The 15640-nt window shown below is 37.6% G+C and overlaps 1 protein-coding gene across 1 annotated transcript in view; it reads left to right on the top strand.

Moving 5' to 3' along the window:
- The window catches only part of dnah6 (dynein, axonemal, heavy chain 6), a 99787-nt gene that overhangs the window by 68843 nt on the left and 15304 nt on the right, over positions 1–15640 (top strand). The window contains exons 60-69 of the mRNA XM_055205484.2: positions 2079–2146; positions 3799–3979; positions 5277–5456; positions 6034–6267; positions 8570–8705; positions 8830–8999; positions 11296–11486; positions 11711–11871; positions 12316–12404; positions 14221–14367. Coding sequence (XP_055061459.2) covers positions 2079–2146; positions 3799–3979; positions 5277–5456; positions 6034–6267; positions 8570–8705; positions 8830–8999; positions 11296–11486; positions 11711–11871; positions 12316–12404; positions 14221–14367 — 1557 coding nt within the window. The remainder of the gene's footprint in view (positions 1–2078; positions 2147–3798; positions 3980–5276; positions 5457–6033; positions 6268–8569; positions 8706–8829; positions 9000–11295; positions 11487–11710; positions 11872–12315; positions 12405–14220; positions 14368–15640) is intronic.

The raw sequence follows: 15640 nt of genomic DNA, 5'->3' as shown, positions 1-15640 counted from the left end.
AAATGGCCAACTTTAAGGCAGGAAATAATATGTTTACAGCCAGGTACAAAGGGTGATTCTGGTCTATATAGCTAATTATGCCCTTCATGACAAAGGGAGTGAGTTTTTGTAACTCATTTGTTTAAATTATATTAGCCCTTAAAGTGTGCCAAAATAAGGGCGTGGACACTTGAGTGATGGGTGAACTGCCACCGCTGTCACTACTGTTGAGCTAGGTGTGCGTGGTTTCAGCAGCCAGCCACTTTAGCTTCACCCACGTCCATCTCTTTACCCATTAATGGTTGTCCGCAAGTGATACATGGTGATTCGCTGCCAAGATGGCGCCGACAAGATGGCGCCGAAAAGCTTTTTACAAACCTATGGGACGTCACAAACACTACGTCCATATTTTTTATAGTGAGTCTATGATCACCGCGCATCACTCACGGATACCTATAAATGGTTAAAGAGGCATTTAAATAGTTGAAGAGTTTCGTTGCAAAACGAGATAACCACCGTTTTTTTAATTGTTCAGAAATCTCGTTTTTTGGTTGTGCATTCCAATTAATTTCAATTCAACTGCAGTTGGTTTGTTTTGATTTAAACCTTCATAACTTAAAAAATACAGCTAAGTATTACCATAAAACAAAATAATAACATGATAACATAATAATAAACATGTTTTGATAAAAATGTAAAAAAAATTATTTATCTCGTTTTGCAACGAAACTCTTAATTTGTGGAATCTCTAGTTATCTATTTGACTACAACATTTTATTATATCATCCAAATGTCGAACCCCTGTCCTCTTTTGACAGTTTACATACATTTAATTTTTTAAATTGTTTTCTGTTTAAAAGCTCTCAAAATGTTTTAAAAAATGGTGCAGGGATTTTGAAAGCATGAACACCTGTAAAGGTCAAATGGATTTGGCAGCTTTGCAAAGTGGACACGGCTGGCCCCGTGTAATTTGATTAACATTAATCTTACGTTCAATGTTCGCAGAAAAAAAATCGATTCTGCTCTTTGAGAATCGATTCTGAATCGACCACGTAAAAAAAAACGATTAATCGAAAAATCTATTTTTTTGCCGAGGCCAAATGGGTAGTTTCTTGGGCAGGGTTTAGATTAATCCAGGACTAGCCACTAGTTATATTAGGACATTTAAGCAGTTTTTACAAACATGACTTACAAAAAGCAATACTGATCTGCATCTTGAGACAAAACAATGCCACTGATATATGTTCAGATATGTCAGTGCAATATAGTTTACATACATTTAATTTTTTTAATTGTTTTCTGTTTAAAAGCTCTCAAAATTTTTTAAAAAATGGTGCAGGGATTTTGAAAGCATGAACACCTGTAAAGGTCAAATGGATTTGGCAGCTTTGCAAAGTGGACACGGCTGGCCCCGGCACTTCACATATCTGTCGTGCTCCTACCTTGGTCCTGCACCAATCCTACGCCGGCTCTGTGCCAAATAAACTCACTGCTGATTTCTGGAGTGGCTGTGGAAAGGGCGCACACCTGCCAAGAGACGATGCCCTGCCGATCATAACAGATAGGGCTGTGGTCAACAACGCTCACGGTTGGCAGAGAGCATGCCGCCTGGTTCCCTGCCAGAAGGGGATGTGGGGCTGTAGGTCCACTAAGAGACAGTCCAGACGTGTCATTTCCACTTAAATAAGAGAGATGAGGTGTGCTGACAGACAGAGTCTGGACTGAAGTAACATTCTCAAGGACAGACAGCAAGTAGATAACACAGCGATTCACTAAGCGGATAATATCAGTTGTTTGTCTGGGTACACCAATTTTCCTCACAGTTTAAAGACATGCAGCTGAATTGCCTGTAGGTGTGAGAGTGTGAATGTGTTTGTTTGTTTGTTTGTTTGTTTATTGTTTGTGTGTTTGTGTGGCTTAGCTCTGTCATAGATTGGACACCTGTCCAGGGTGTTTGCGGCTCAAGATATGCTGTAATAGGCTCAAGCACTCCCAAGTTCCAACCCCATACAAGGTGGATGGAGCAAGGAACAAGGAACATTGGTTCTAAGCTATAGTACATCTCACATAATCACTTATTTCCTTATTCTCTTTGACAGGTGTGCATCAAAGTGACTATCATCAACTTTACTGTTACAAAGTCAGGACTGGAAGATCAAATCCTCAGGTAATTCAGTAGGATACTAAACATAAACTATTATGCTTTATGGCTATCTTTATCTTACACTGCAGTGGTTACTACAGTGGGCGCTGTTGTAAACGTGAAGAAAAAATATTTATTTGAATTAACAATAGAAAAAAACTTATAGGGAACAACATCAAAAGTATCCAAAGTTTCTTTTTATTGAAAACCAAGACATAATAAAAACCTAGACTATACTGTACGAGTTATAAGTCTTTCATTTCTATATTACTATTAACAACAATAGACTAATGGGCAGTAGGGCTGGGTATCGATTCAGATGTTCCAGATCGATTCGATTTCGATTCACAAGCTATCAAATCGATTCAATTTCGATTCTCGATTCAATTTTCGATTCCGGTTCTCGGGTCTGTTTTATACTCGATTCTCGATTCAACTCAATGAAAATAGATTTAATACAAATACTATATTAATAGAAAGAACAGTGAACATAAGTTTCAAGTGGGTACTTAATAAAAAGAAATTAAAAGCCACAACACTATCGTCGTCGTCTAGCTTGCGAAAAGTCAAAAAAGAGGATGACATCTAGTGAAGAAGACTAGTAATTTGATTAACATTAATCTTACGTTCAATGTTCGCAGAAAAAAATCGATTCTGCTCTTTGAGAATCGATTCTGAATCGACCACGTAAAAAAAAAACGATTAATCGAAAAATCTATTTTTTTGCCGAGGCCAAATGGGTAGTTTCTTGGGCAGGGTTTAGATTAATCCAGGACTAGCCACTAGTTATATTAGGACATTTAAGCAGTTTTTACAAACATGACTTACAAAAAGCAATACTGATCTGCATCTTGAGACAAAACAATGCCACTGATATATGTTCAGATATGTCAGTGCAATATGTTTTTAAAATAGACTGTAAAAAAACATTGACGAAGCCCGTTCGCTCTCTTCCATTGGTGAAAAGTGAAGCCGCTAGTGTCCCGATACGGCACTGACATCTTGGGTCTTGAGTCTGCGCAGTAGCGATTTCGGGACCAGTCCTGCGGAGGGGTGAGCAGGAAGTAAAGCCGCAAAATCGCCCTCGCTCTCGCAAAATGCGCATATCACAGCTGTCAATCATGATGTGACACCACCGTTTTTATAGCATTAAATAACTAACTAAAAACAAACTTATTTTAAAAAGAAACACTTGAATTTACATCAGCATGATAAAAAACTACAGTAAATGACAGAAATCAGCTTCGGAAAAAAGATAATTGAAGTGTAATTAAATTGTTTAGTTGGTCTCAAGTCCCATTGAATAACATGGGGGAAGCTGGTTTTATGACCTATACTGGGACCAGTCACTGGTGGGCGATCGAGACGTTTTGGCTTCACTTTTCAGGGCTTGTGCAGCACGCTTGTTTTTTAAATTAAAACAGCCCAAACATGCATTTTAGTCTGGGACTAGGATAAGCCCTGTCCGGGAAACTGCCCCTAAATGTCTTCAGAACACTTAAAATATATGACAAGTGTATATATATAATAAATCAAGTTTTCTTTTTTCCTCCTAAAAAACCTCAGCACATGCATTTTTTTCAGTCTGGTGTACTTGTGTACCTGGTGGATACAAGTGCTACAGGAGCAAGCAGACATATATATTTGTATAATTGATTATATGTATCTGTGCCCAGTGATGTAGTCCGTCTTGAGCGTCCTGACCTGGAAGAGCAGAGGAACCAGCTGATAGTTCGCATAAATAAAGACCGGAACCAGCTGAATGCCATTGAGGACCGTATCCTCAAACTGCTCTTTACCTCTGAGGGGAACATCCTTGACAATGAGGAGCTCGTACAAACTTTACAAGAGTCAAAGGTCAGTTGTTTGGCCTAAGGAGGTTAAGAGGCAGGAGGTTTGTGTTCTTGACTGATCATAGGTTACTATTAAAGGTCAGATAATTCAGATGTTTTGGACTAAACTAGAGCAGGTGTGTTGGAATTTCATGGAATTTGAAAGCAAAGGTCTTTCACAACTGAGTTTTTTTTTTTGTGAAAATCCTTGATCTTGCAGCACTTTTTTTTTTTAAAATGCGATGGAAAATGCAGGATATTTATGCAATTTCATGCGATGAAATAGCGGGATTGCCGGAACTTGCAAAAAATGTGGGAACTTGCAAAGACTTTTTGTAGCTTTTGCAGCTTTTCTGTATTGTAACGTCGCGTAATTACGTCACTTCTTAACATTCCCATGACAACAGGGGGCATGGCTGAAAAGCAGAAATCTGCAATTTATTAAATTTATGCGGTGAAAGTGTGGCGTATTTAAAAATGCGGCCCCCGCATAAATATGCAGACTTTGGCTGATTATGCATTGAATCATGCGATCGCATAATCACGTTTTTCTGGAGGGACTGCTAAACTAATTTTTTTATTTTCATATGGTCGAAAAAAGAAACCATCAAGGAATAAAGATAAATGGATTGAAACCTCAGGAATTATAAAATGTAATTTCGGCTACCAGTTCAATTACATAAAATTATTGAATAATATGTTAGACAGCTACTTTTAAATTCAATTGAAATACACAGTGTTTTATGACTATATGTTTTTGCCAAGCTAGGAATGGCCAGTAACATTTAAGGCAGGGCTCAGCTTCCACACATACCTATAATTAACCTTCCCTCACTTTTTCATCGTACATATAGTTCACATTTGTTTGCAGTAACATTGGTATGCATGTGTGGAAATGTCTGCGGTGTCGCACATGGTGTACTTGAGCTGAATTTGAGTTAGCATGAGGATCAGAGGCTACATGGCACATCACTGTCTGTTACCCTTCCACCACCCACAGAGAGTGATGAAGAACTGAACAGAAAAGACAGATAGATAGATGGATTGATGGAGGAAGGGAAGGGTAGACGAATGGCAGGTTGTGCTAAAATATCTGTCACACAGACAGAACACAGCTCCGTCTTTGTCTGACACCCCTGCCACGGCCTCATGTATCTCTAAGACTGACATTGGTCCTCCGCATGGACTTTTTTACAGATTGTTGTGCATTTTTAGGTTTTAAAAACATGTCAGGCTGCCAAGGCGTTGCATTTGTCTGTGAATATGACACTTATGCCTTAGGGACATGTGATCACCATCTGTCTTTCTTCTCTCTGGCTTAGGTGACATCTCAGGCCATTAAGACTCGGCTGATGGAGGCGGAGACGACGGAGGAGATGATCAACGCAGCCAGAGAGAAGTATCGCCCTGTTGCCACGCGTGGCTCCATCATGTACTTTGTCATTGCCAGCCTGTCTGAGATTGACCCCATGTACCAGTTCTCCCTAAAGTACTTTAAACAGGTAACTTCAATCCAGACCACTTAACCTAGAAAGATAATATAGTAAAAGCAACATTGGGAACAGTGATTAGTTTGGATGTAACGATTTAAGTGATCTTGGGAAATACAGACAGTAAGGGATATCCTAATCAATTATTTTACCTGAAAACATACTTTTTTAAAATTAAGGGACCATAAGGAACCACACATAAAAAACATACAGTACAAAACATGATACTGTAAGTGACTTTGTTCACTAACCATGTTCTAGAAATGTGAATAGCCTTGATCCACAGTATTGGCACACAATATGATAATAATTAAGCTATATCACAACTTTTTATACTTTTTATTGGTTAAATATTTGCAAAACCCTTTGACAAGCTTTAAGGATGACCAATAATAATGATTTATGACAAAAATAAAATATTGCGCACCCAGCCAATCAGAATAAAGCATTCAACAGCCCTCTGGTATAAAGTATATTACTGCATAGGTAGGGTTTATAGATATGAAATCTGTTTCAGGGTCCCTGAAGAAACAACTTGACACAGGTAATCTCTGTCCTGATATATGGTGCCTCTTTTATTTTCTTGCAGTTGTTCAACAAAACTATAGAGGCAGCAGAGAGGCACAAAGATCTGACCGTGCGACTACAGATCCTACTGGATCAGACTCTGCTGAGCGCCTATACGAATGTGTCTCGTGGCCTCTTTGAGCAGCACAAAGCCATCTACAGCTTCATGCTGTGTGTGGAGATCATGATGCAGAGGGGCGAGATCTCACAACAGGAGTGGCAATACTTCCTGCGAGGGGCTGGAGGCATGGAGAAGGTGGGGAATACAGAATAAGGGTGATGAAATGTGATGGGTACTGTACAACACCTGGCTCTTTGTGTTTGTGTATGTGTGCTGTTACACTATTTTTGTTCCTTAGACTTCCTTTAAAAGTAACTCTTCTAGAAGAGAGACATCAAACAGAAAATTATGAACTAGCCATGAATGAGATTTAATTGTGTTAATTGTTAGAGCGGTTTTCTATTTTTCCCCTTTCCTCAGGGAACTGTACTATCTGTCATTAAAAAGGCATTTCCCTAATGCATCACGCTGTTATATTGTGTTAATGCGCATTGAAGCGGTACATTTTGCGAAGCTGCAAACAGAATCTGTTGCACTGCAGTCAGGCATCAAACTAGTGGTGCTTGCCAAGACAAATGTCAGTATAACAAGTGCTCATACTTTGAACAAAACCCTTCAAAAAATAAACTTCAGTGCATGAGATATCATTTACAGTTTTTTTATCATATGAGAAAGATAGCAACTTTGTTAAGAAGTTTATTGAGGAATACAAAATATTTGAAGAGTTTGGTTCCAAAACGCAATAAATCCATTTTGACTAATTTTCTATACCAAGACCACAAAATCAAAAAATTTTTGTTACAAACTTTCACATAGCATTTTAAGGTTATAATAACAAAAAAAATTCAAATCCATAATTAGATTTTTAATGATTTATTATAAAAACTGATGATTTTTCCGCACAATGCAATAAATTAATGACAAGTTTTCTATAAATCTATTGAATCAATATATAAATGTACATTCATCTTTGCCATGTTATATTCATATAGTTGACTAGTGGTATACACTGATTTAAAAAATAAACATTAATGGCATTAATCAAAACACTAACTTGTCCATATTAAGAACACTGTCATTGCGGCTGTCATCCTTGGGACGTCATCGCTGAACTTTTTTGACAGCGATCCGCTGTAAAATGTTTTGGTCCTGCTCGATTTTGTTGACTTTTGTTTTGTTGAGTTTTTCATAAGATCCCCTGGGGTTAATGTGTTAGCATGACAGAAGCTTGATGCTGTCGGGAGAACAAGCAACAATCTGCATTTTTCCCTCGACCCGAGTGCCTCTCGCGTAAATTATTCGATTTTAATGGCTTACGTTTATTCCCCGCCACAGAAAACCACCACAGGTTTATCAATGACATCAAATTATTTTTTTGTTTTTGTTTGTTTGTTGATCATGAAGTACAAAGTAGATGAGGAAAACTAGGATTTTGTGTGTATTCAAAGCGCCGCCATTGTTGTTTACGATGCGTGGAATGGTGCGCTTTGATTTGTTGAGTGGATTTATTGCATTCTGCAGAGAAGAAGGACTGGCGTTTATCACGTTTTGGGAAAAAAGGGAGAAAAGATGACAGAATAACACGGCGGATATTCATTTATAGCTTAAGAATCTTTCTAGTTTTTAAAAAGAGTTCTTTGCATGGATGCCATCAGTTCCTCATAGAACCTTTTAGTCAAATGTCAGGCATGAAAACAGGTCAGGGGTGAAAATGATGAAAGGGGTGCTAAAGGGGCAACATGGCCTCTGATGGGGCCGGGAGGTTGGGGGACTCCCCCAGAATAAATATTATGGCCTCATTAGGGGACATGCTGTAACTTAACTTGTTTATTCTTCAGGCTTGTGATTGGCCAAGGACAAAAAAAGAAGGAAGGAACCTAACATCCCCGCAGAAACAAAATGCACACCATATCATAAACAAAAAATACATTATGACCATTATTTAAATTATTTAATTCTGATGGATAATTTAGATTGTAAATTTCAAATGTAAACATTTCACTATAAATTATAATCTGTGGAAAATGTTCCACTTTTTTCGCAATTAAAATGTTATGTGGATAGCAGCATACAGGTTTGATACCCAGGGAAGCAAATACTGTACTGATAAAATGTAGAGCTTAAATGCACTGTAGATCACTTTGACATAACCCAGACGGACCTCTCGTAAGCACATCATAGTGGCAACTTTTGCATAGACATTTTTTTGTTAAATGCAAATTTTATCAAGTTATGTTTATATTCTCCACTCTTCTTTGTCATTCGCTGTAGAAACTACTGTCCATCACTGCCTCTTATAATTATCTTCTTTGTCTGATTTGATTTTTTAGTCTGCATTTCAGTCTGCTCCAATGTTTTTCACCATTTAGACAATCAAATCAGCAGTGACTGATGCTTGATCAAAATTCCTCCGAGATCTTAATTCATGGTGTTTGAAACTAGATGATTTCTGACATGTATCACACACAGTTTCATTAGGTGCTTTCGTTCACTGCAGGAATTGCCAGAGAAACCAGAGGTGCCATGGTTGTCTGATTTCACCTGGGAGACGTGTTGTAATCTAGAAGACCAACTGCTGTGCTTTAAGGGCATTAAGAAAGAGATAATAGCCACACCCATTTCTGTCAGCCTGGGTATATTCTATCTGTTTCATTGGAACTCATTTTTTTTAATTGGAGAACAGAATTGATCAAAATATGGAAATAATAAATCTTGCTATAAATCATGCTTTTTTTATTGACTTTTCACTATCCGTAGGGAAACTGGAGGTAACAGTTAATCCAGAGCTGTGGGAGGATGTCAATACCCTTACTACTTACTCAGAGGACACATCCATTGAAAAACAATCACAAGTCAAAGGTCACTGGAACCAGCAGCTTAGTGCCTTTCAGAAACTTATCCTCATCAAAAGTTTTATGGAGGAGAAGGTAAAGAGCAAAACAATTGCTGGGATTTAAAAATTACATTACTGAAAGACTCAAAGTTCTGCAATAGCATTGCAATAAGTTTCAATTAAGTTAAATAGAATAAAAATGAAGTCATCGTTCATTATAATTTTATTATAAAGCTCTGGGCTATTTCACAGTTTTATTTTAAAGGTGATTTATCATTAAAATTTGACTTTTTCCATATTTAAGTGCTATAATTAGGTCCCTAGTGCTTCTATCAACCTAGAACATGTGAAAACGGTCAGCCCAGTAACTTAGTTTTGGTAAACCATTCTCTGCAAGCATGTGAAAAAATAGGTCATTGAAATTTGTCTCCCCTTGTGATGTCAGAAGAGGATAATACCGCCCCTTAATCTGCACTATCCAACCACAGCACTATTTAGTGCAGAGATCAGCTCATTTGCATTTAAAAGGACACCCAAAAACGGCACATTTTTGCTCACACCTGTGTCAATTTGATCATGCTATAATATAATATCTATATGGTATTTTGAGCTAGAACTTGATATATGTTCTCTGGGGTTTAGATTTATTTGACATTTTAAATAGTCTTGTGAAATGTCTTCTTTAAATAAATGTTTGTGTATATTAGCCAGCATGTTAGCAGCAATTGTAGTCAAATATTGTCAAAATGGCACTCTCATTTAGTTTATAAGTAAGGTTCCTCCTGTGTTGCTGACCTTTCTGAAACATTATTCACAGTCCCAATGAAAAAACATTACCTTAAATAGTCTGCAACAGTCAATGTCTTGACATTTCAATGCATTCAGTCCATTTTAGGGAGACATCATTTTAAATATAGTGTGTGTATTTTGGTTATGGTGTGTTCACACAGGTCACCTCAGTTGTGTGTATTGTTCTTTCAATTTACTGTGTGAACTGTTATTCAAGTCCTGAGGTCCTTGGAGAGGTTGATAACAGTGCATTACTGTATACCACAAAGTCTCTTCTCTAAGAAATTGCAACTTACACTCAGCTAAAGGATTATTAGGAACACCTATTCAATTTATCATTAATGCAATTCTCTAATCAACCAATCACATGGCAGTTGCTTCAATGCATTTGGGGTGTCAAGACAATCTCCTGAACTCCAAACTGAATGTCAGAATGGGAAAGAAAGGTGATTTAAGCAATTTTGAGCATAGCATGGTTGTTGGTGTCAGACGGGCCAGTCTGAGTTTTTTACAATCTGCTTAGTTACTTGGATTCTAGGGTTTACAAAGAATGGTGTGAAAAGGGAAAAACATCCAGTATGCGGTAGTCGTGTGGGCGAAAATGCCTTGTGGATGCTAGAGGTCAGAGGAGAATGGGCCGACTGATTCAAGCTGATAGAAGAGCAACTTTGACTGAAATAACCACTCGTTACAACCGAGATATGCAGCAAAGCATTTGTGAAGCCACAACACGCACAACCTTGAGGCGGATAGGCTACAACAGCAGAAGACCCCACCGGGTACCGCTCATCTCCACTACAAATAGGAAAAAGAGGCTACAATTTCCAAGAGCTCACCAAAATTGGACAGCTGAAGACTGGAAAAATGTTGCCTGGTCTGATGAGTCTCAATTTCTGTTGAGACATTCAGATGGTAGAGTCAGAATTTGGCGTAAACAGAATGAGAACATGGATCCATCATGCCTTGTTACCACTGTGCAGGCTGGTGGTGTAATGGTGTGGGGGATGTTTTCTTGCCACGAACTACCTAAGCATTGTTTCTGACCATGTCCATCCCTTTATGACCACCATGTACCCATCCTCTGATGGCTACTTCCAGCAGGATAATGCACCATGTCACAAAGCTCGAAACATTTCAAATTGGTTTCTTGAACATGACAATGAGTTCACTGTACTAAAATGGCCCCCACAGTCACCAGATCTCAATCCAATAGAGCATCTTTGGGATGTGGTGGAATGGGAGCTTTGTGCCCTGGATGTGCATCCCACAAATATCCATCAACTGCAAGATGCTATCCTATCAATATGGGCCAACATTTCTAAAGAATGCTTTCAGCACCTTGTTGAATCAATGCCGAGTATGAATTAAGGCAGTTCTGAAGGCAAAAGGGGGTCAAACACAGTATTAGTATGGTGTTCCTAATAATCCTTTAGGTGAGGGTATATAAACTGTATACATGCATATTCAAAGCCAGAACATGTTTATTTTGTATAGTTAACAGTGTGTCTGCTTGGGTGGTTATATTATGCACAGTATTAATATTAACTACAATATATATGTAATAATATGGTATCAGATCTCTGACTCTTGTCTGTTTTCAGGTTGTATTTGCTGTGACTGAGTTTGTTATCAATGGTTTGGGACAACAGTTTGTGGAAAATCCTCCAGTGGATCTGGCGACCCTGTACGCAGACATGTCTCCTTCCACTGCACTGGTGTTCATCCTCAGCACAGGCTCAGATCCAATGGGAGCATTTCAGCGGTTTGCCAATGAGAGAGGATACCATGATCGGTACTTACTGTATTTACACACATGATGTGATATATTTGCATCCTGTTTACCCACTCACCTTTTATCTTTAAGAAAAATGAACCTATTTGGTACTAATAGCAAGCTATTATAATTTTTTGACACAACCTTGCAGCATTCCACAGACAGAGACTAAAGCTAGAATGAAGTTAAAATTGTAATGTATTTATCCTTATTAGTTATATAATATGATGTGTTGTATTTAGGGTGAAGTCCATCTCGCTGGGTCAGGGTCAGGGGCCTATAGCAGAAAGAATGATTTTGGATGCTGTGAAAAATGGCAGCTGGGTCTTCCTGCAGAACTGTCACCTTGCTGTGTCCTGGATGCTGGCAATGGAGGAGCTCATAAAAACCTTTAATGAACCTGGTTAGTTTGTACAGTTTGTGTTTATGAGACTCTTAGCCTAGACCTTTTAATGATAAATTGAATGCAGTTTTGTGACAGTTCTCTGGCTGTTATTACTCAAACACAAAAAAATATATTATATTATGGACTTGGATTGTGGCCGAACTGGAATGTGGGTGAACTACTTAAACACCTGAATGTGCTGAAAAACACTGAATCTGTCAGATTAGTTTGATTTGACAAACAAATGTGTCGATAATAAATAATAATTCATTTTAGGGGTCTTTCGTGACACTCATGGTCATCTTACAGATAATCTTAAAACATCAAAGCAACAGTAGACAAGCAAAAAAAACCTTTTAAAACCATAAATCAACACATGTGCCATTATAAGCAAGCTTTTTTAAACAAATACGCTTTAATGCAAAGAGATATGTATATATTTTTTGACCTTTGACTTTACAGCTACTGTTATCCATGAAGACTTCAGACTGTTTCTTAGCTCAATGCCTACCAACGTGTTTCCTGTCACCGTATTACAAAACTCTGTCAAGGTAACTTATGCAAACAAGCACACACTTGGTCATTTTCTTATTTTTTTTCCATAATATCAAATAAGATTTGCTTCAGTGTAGACCTAAGATTTATAAATGGTATGCACACATTTTTACTTTTACATGTCATTTATAATTTCAGCATATGGGAAATGTCTGCACATAAATCAAAATAATATTAGAGTCACATCAACACCGTGACACACTTCTGCAAGAAGAAAATAACCCTTAAAGGATTAGTCCATTTTCTTAATAAAAATCCTGATAATTTACTCACCACCATGTCATCCAAAATGTTGATGTCGTTCTTTGTTCAGTTGTGAAGAACTTATGTTTTTTGAAGAAAACATTCCAAGATTTTTCTCATTTTAATGGACCCCAACACTTAACAGTTTTAATGTAGTTTAAAATTGCAGTTTTAATGGTGTTTCAAATGACTCTAAACGATTTCAAACGAGGCATTAGGGTCTTATCTAGCGAAACGATTGTAATTTTTGACAAAAACATTTTAAAATATGCACTTTTAAAACACAAATTCTCGTCTTCCTCCGGTCATGTGATGCGCCAGCGCGACTTCACTCAATACGGCAAGAGGTCACAGATATTCACACATATTTTTTATTTTTCTTGTCAAAAATGACAATCGTTTCGTTAGATAAGACCCTTATGCCTCGTTTGAGATCATTTAGAGTCCTTTGAAGCAGCGTTGAAACTGCAATTTTAAACTGCATTAAAACTGTTACGTGTTGGTATCCATTAAATTCCATTAAAATTAGAAAAATACTGGACTGTTTTCCTCAAAATGATCCTCAAACTCAAATTGATTTTCTTCTCAACTGAACAAAGAAAGACATCAACATTTTGGATGACATGGTGGTGAGTAAATGATCTGGATTTTTTTTAAGAAGATGGACTAATCCTTTAACATGAGGGAGCCTTTATGGGGTGGTTTCCCAGACAGGGTTTAGATTAATCCAGGATTAGGCTTTAGTTATATTATAACATTTAAATAGTTTTTAAGTAGCAAACCTTACAAAAACAATGCAGGTGTTTTGATAAATGGCACCAATATATGTCAGTACAATGTGTTTTTAAATTAAAGGTGCAGTATGTAATTTTTTGAAGGATCTTTTCACAGAAATGCAAAATAATATACAAAACTATATTATCAGGGGTGTATAAAGATCTTTCATAATGAACTGTTATGTGTTTATTACCTTAGAAAAGTACCTTTTTATCTACATACACCGAGGGTCCCCTTACATGGAAGTCGCCATTTTGTGCCGCCATTTTCCTACAGAAGCTCTTAACGGACACATTTTTTTACCAAGTTGTCTCCGACGATGACATGTTTGTCTGGTGGCGGCTACTGTAGCTTCTCTATGTGTTTCAAAAGCAAGAGGTAAGCAGTGGACTAAGCCTTGGTTGCAATTCGCAACCTCACCACTAGATGCTGCTAAAATTTACACACTGCACCTTTAAAGCAGCTCAAACATGCTTTTTTGTCTGGGACTATGACGAGCCCTGTCTGGGAAACCGCCCATATATGTTTTATTCTGTCTCTTTCTAGTACGTTAAACTTATCTTTGCTCATATTTAAAACTGTGCTTTCAATTAGCCTACAATACAATTAGAAATAACTGTAACCATGTGACCACATATCTGTATTAAAGCAGCCACACTGTTCAGAATTTGTCTAGAGTTTGTCTGGAAGTTTTAGCATCTGTCTAGCCTATGCTTTTGCTCTAACTTTTGTTATTTTGCTAATGTGCTGCAATGCCAGGAAATTAATGAGCCTGTGTTAATGTGACGGTAGGTTACTAATGAGCCTCCGAAGGGTCTCCGGGCCAATGTGAGACGGGCCTTCACCGAAATCAGCAGTTCATTCTTTGAGGAACATATGCTTGGCAGCAAATGGAGGACGATCATCTTTGGAGTGTGTTTCTTCCATGCCATCATTCAGGTCTGGAATATTGATGTTTTCTCCACCATTTTTCACCGGTTTGGATAATGTTTTTATAATGATATGCCGTGCCCTTTCTACGCCAGATGTAGTGCTTTGTGTTTTTCTAAATAGTTCTTCTAGTTTCATCTTAGTTTCATCAGTCCACAAAACATTTTGCCAATACTGCTGTGAAGTGTCCATGTGCTCTTTTGCAACTATGTTTTTTTAGTAAGCAGGGGCTTCCTGCGTGGTGTCCTGCCATGGCTGGTTCAGTGTTTTACGTATTGTAGACTCACGAACAGAGATGTTAGCAAGTTCCCATGATGCCTTCAAATCTTTGGCTGTCATTCGGAGTTGTTTCTTTACTTCATTGACTAGTCTTCTTTGTTCTCTTGGTGTCATTTTGATTGGGCGCCCACTTCTTGGTGTAAAGTAGCAACAGTCCCAAAGCGTCTTAAACTGTAGACTGGTGAATTTCTAAAGTCTTTGAAAAACTTTGTAACCCTTTCCAGCTTTATGTAAAGCAACAATTGATCGTAGCTCCTCTAAAAGCTCTTTTTGGCAATGCATGGCTCACATAAGCATGTTCTTGTGCAGAGCAAACTCCAATGGTTTGAGGGTGTCCACACCTCCAAACGTATTATCTTATCCGGACTCCAGGTGTGCTAAAATCTGACTCGAATTAGTATTTTTGAGGTCATCAAATAAAGGGTTCACATACTTTTTCCATAAGCACTATGAGGTTTTTTTGGTTGTTCTCAGTAGAGACATGAAAGATCAGAATTTGTGTCAATACACTTAGATGAAGATCAGATCACATTTTATGACAAATTTATTTAGAAAACAATGAAATTCCAAAAGGTTCACATACTTTTTCTTGCCACTGTATACATCATTTTGTAAAATGTGTTGCTAAGGACTTCATTTGGACAACTTTAAAGGCAAATGTTAAATATTTAGTTTTTTGCTCCCTCAGATTCCAGATTTTCAACTACAGTATTGTCCTATCCTAACAGACCATACATCAATAGAAAGCTTATTTATTTAGCTTTTGTATGATGTAAAAATCTCAATAAAAAAAAAAGACTGGTTTTGTGGTCCAGCCACACATATAAAGATGAAGTGTGTCATTTTTATGACACTATCAGCGCAAAATTATAGAAAAACAATGGGCATTTTTCATCAAACACGAGCAGAACGAATTCCTGTGTAAATTACTTATAAATGAATTCTTACCTATGGTGCTGCAATGAATTGAAAAGTGAGTGATTTACACAGAAATTTGTTCTGT

The sequence above is a fragment of the Misgurnus anguillicaudatus genome, chromosome 3 (assembly GCF_027580225.2).
Source record: "Misgurnus anguillicaudatus chromosome 3, ASM2758022v2, whole genome shotgun sequence".
Classification (NCBI taxonomy): Eukaryota; Metazoa; Chordata; class Actinopteri; order Cypriniformes; family Cobitidae; genus Misgurnus; species Misgurnus anguillicaudatus.
Note: the sequence above shows the minus strand (reverse complement) of the source record. Positions and strands in the feature narration are given on the sequence as shown.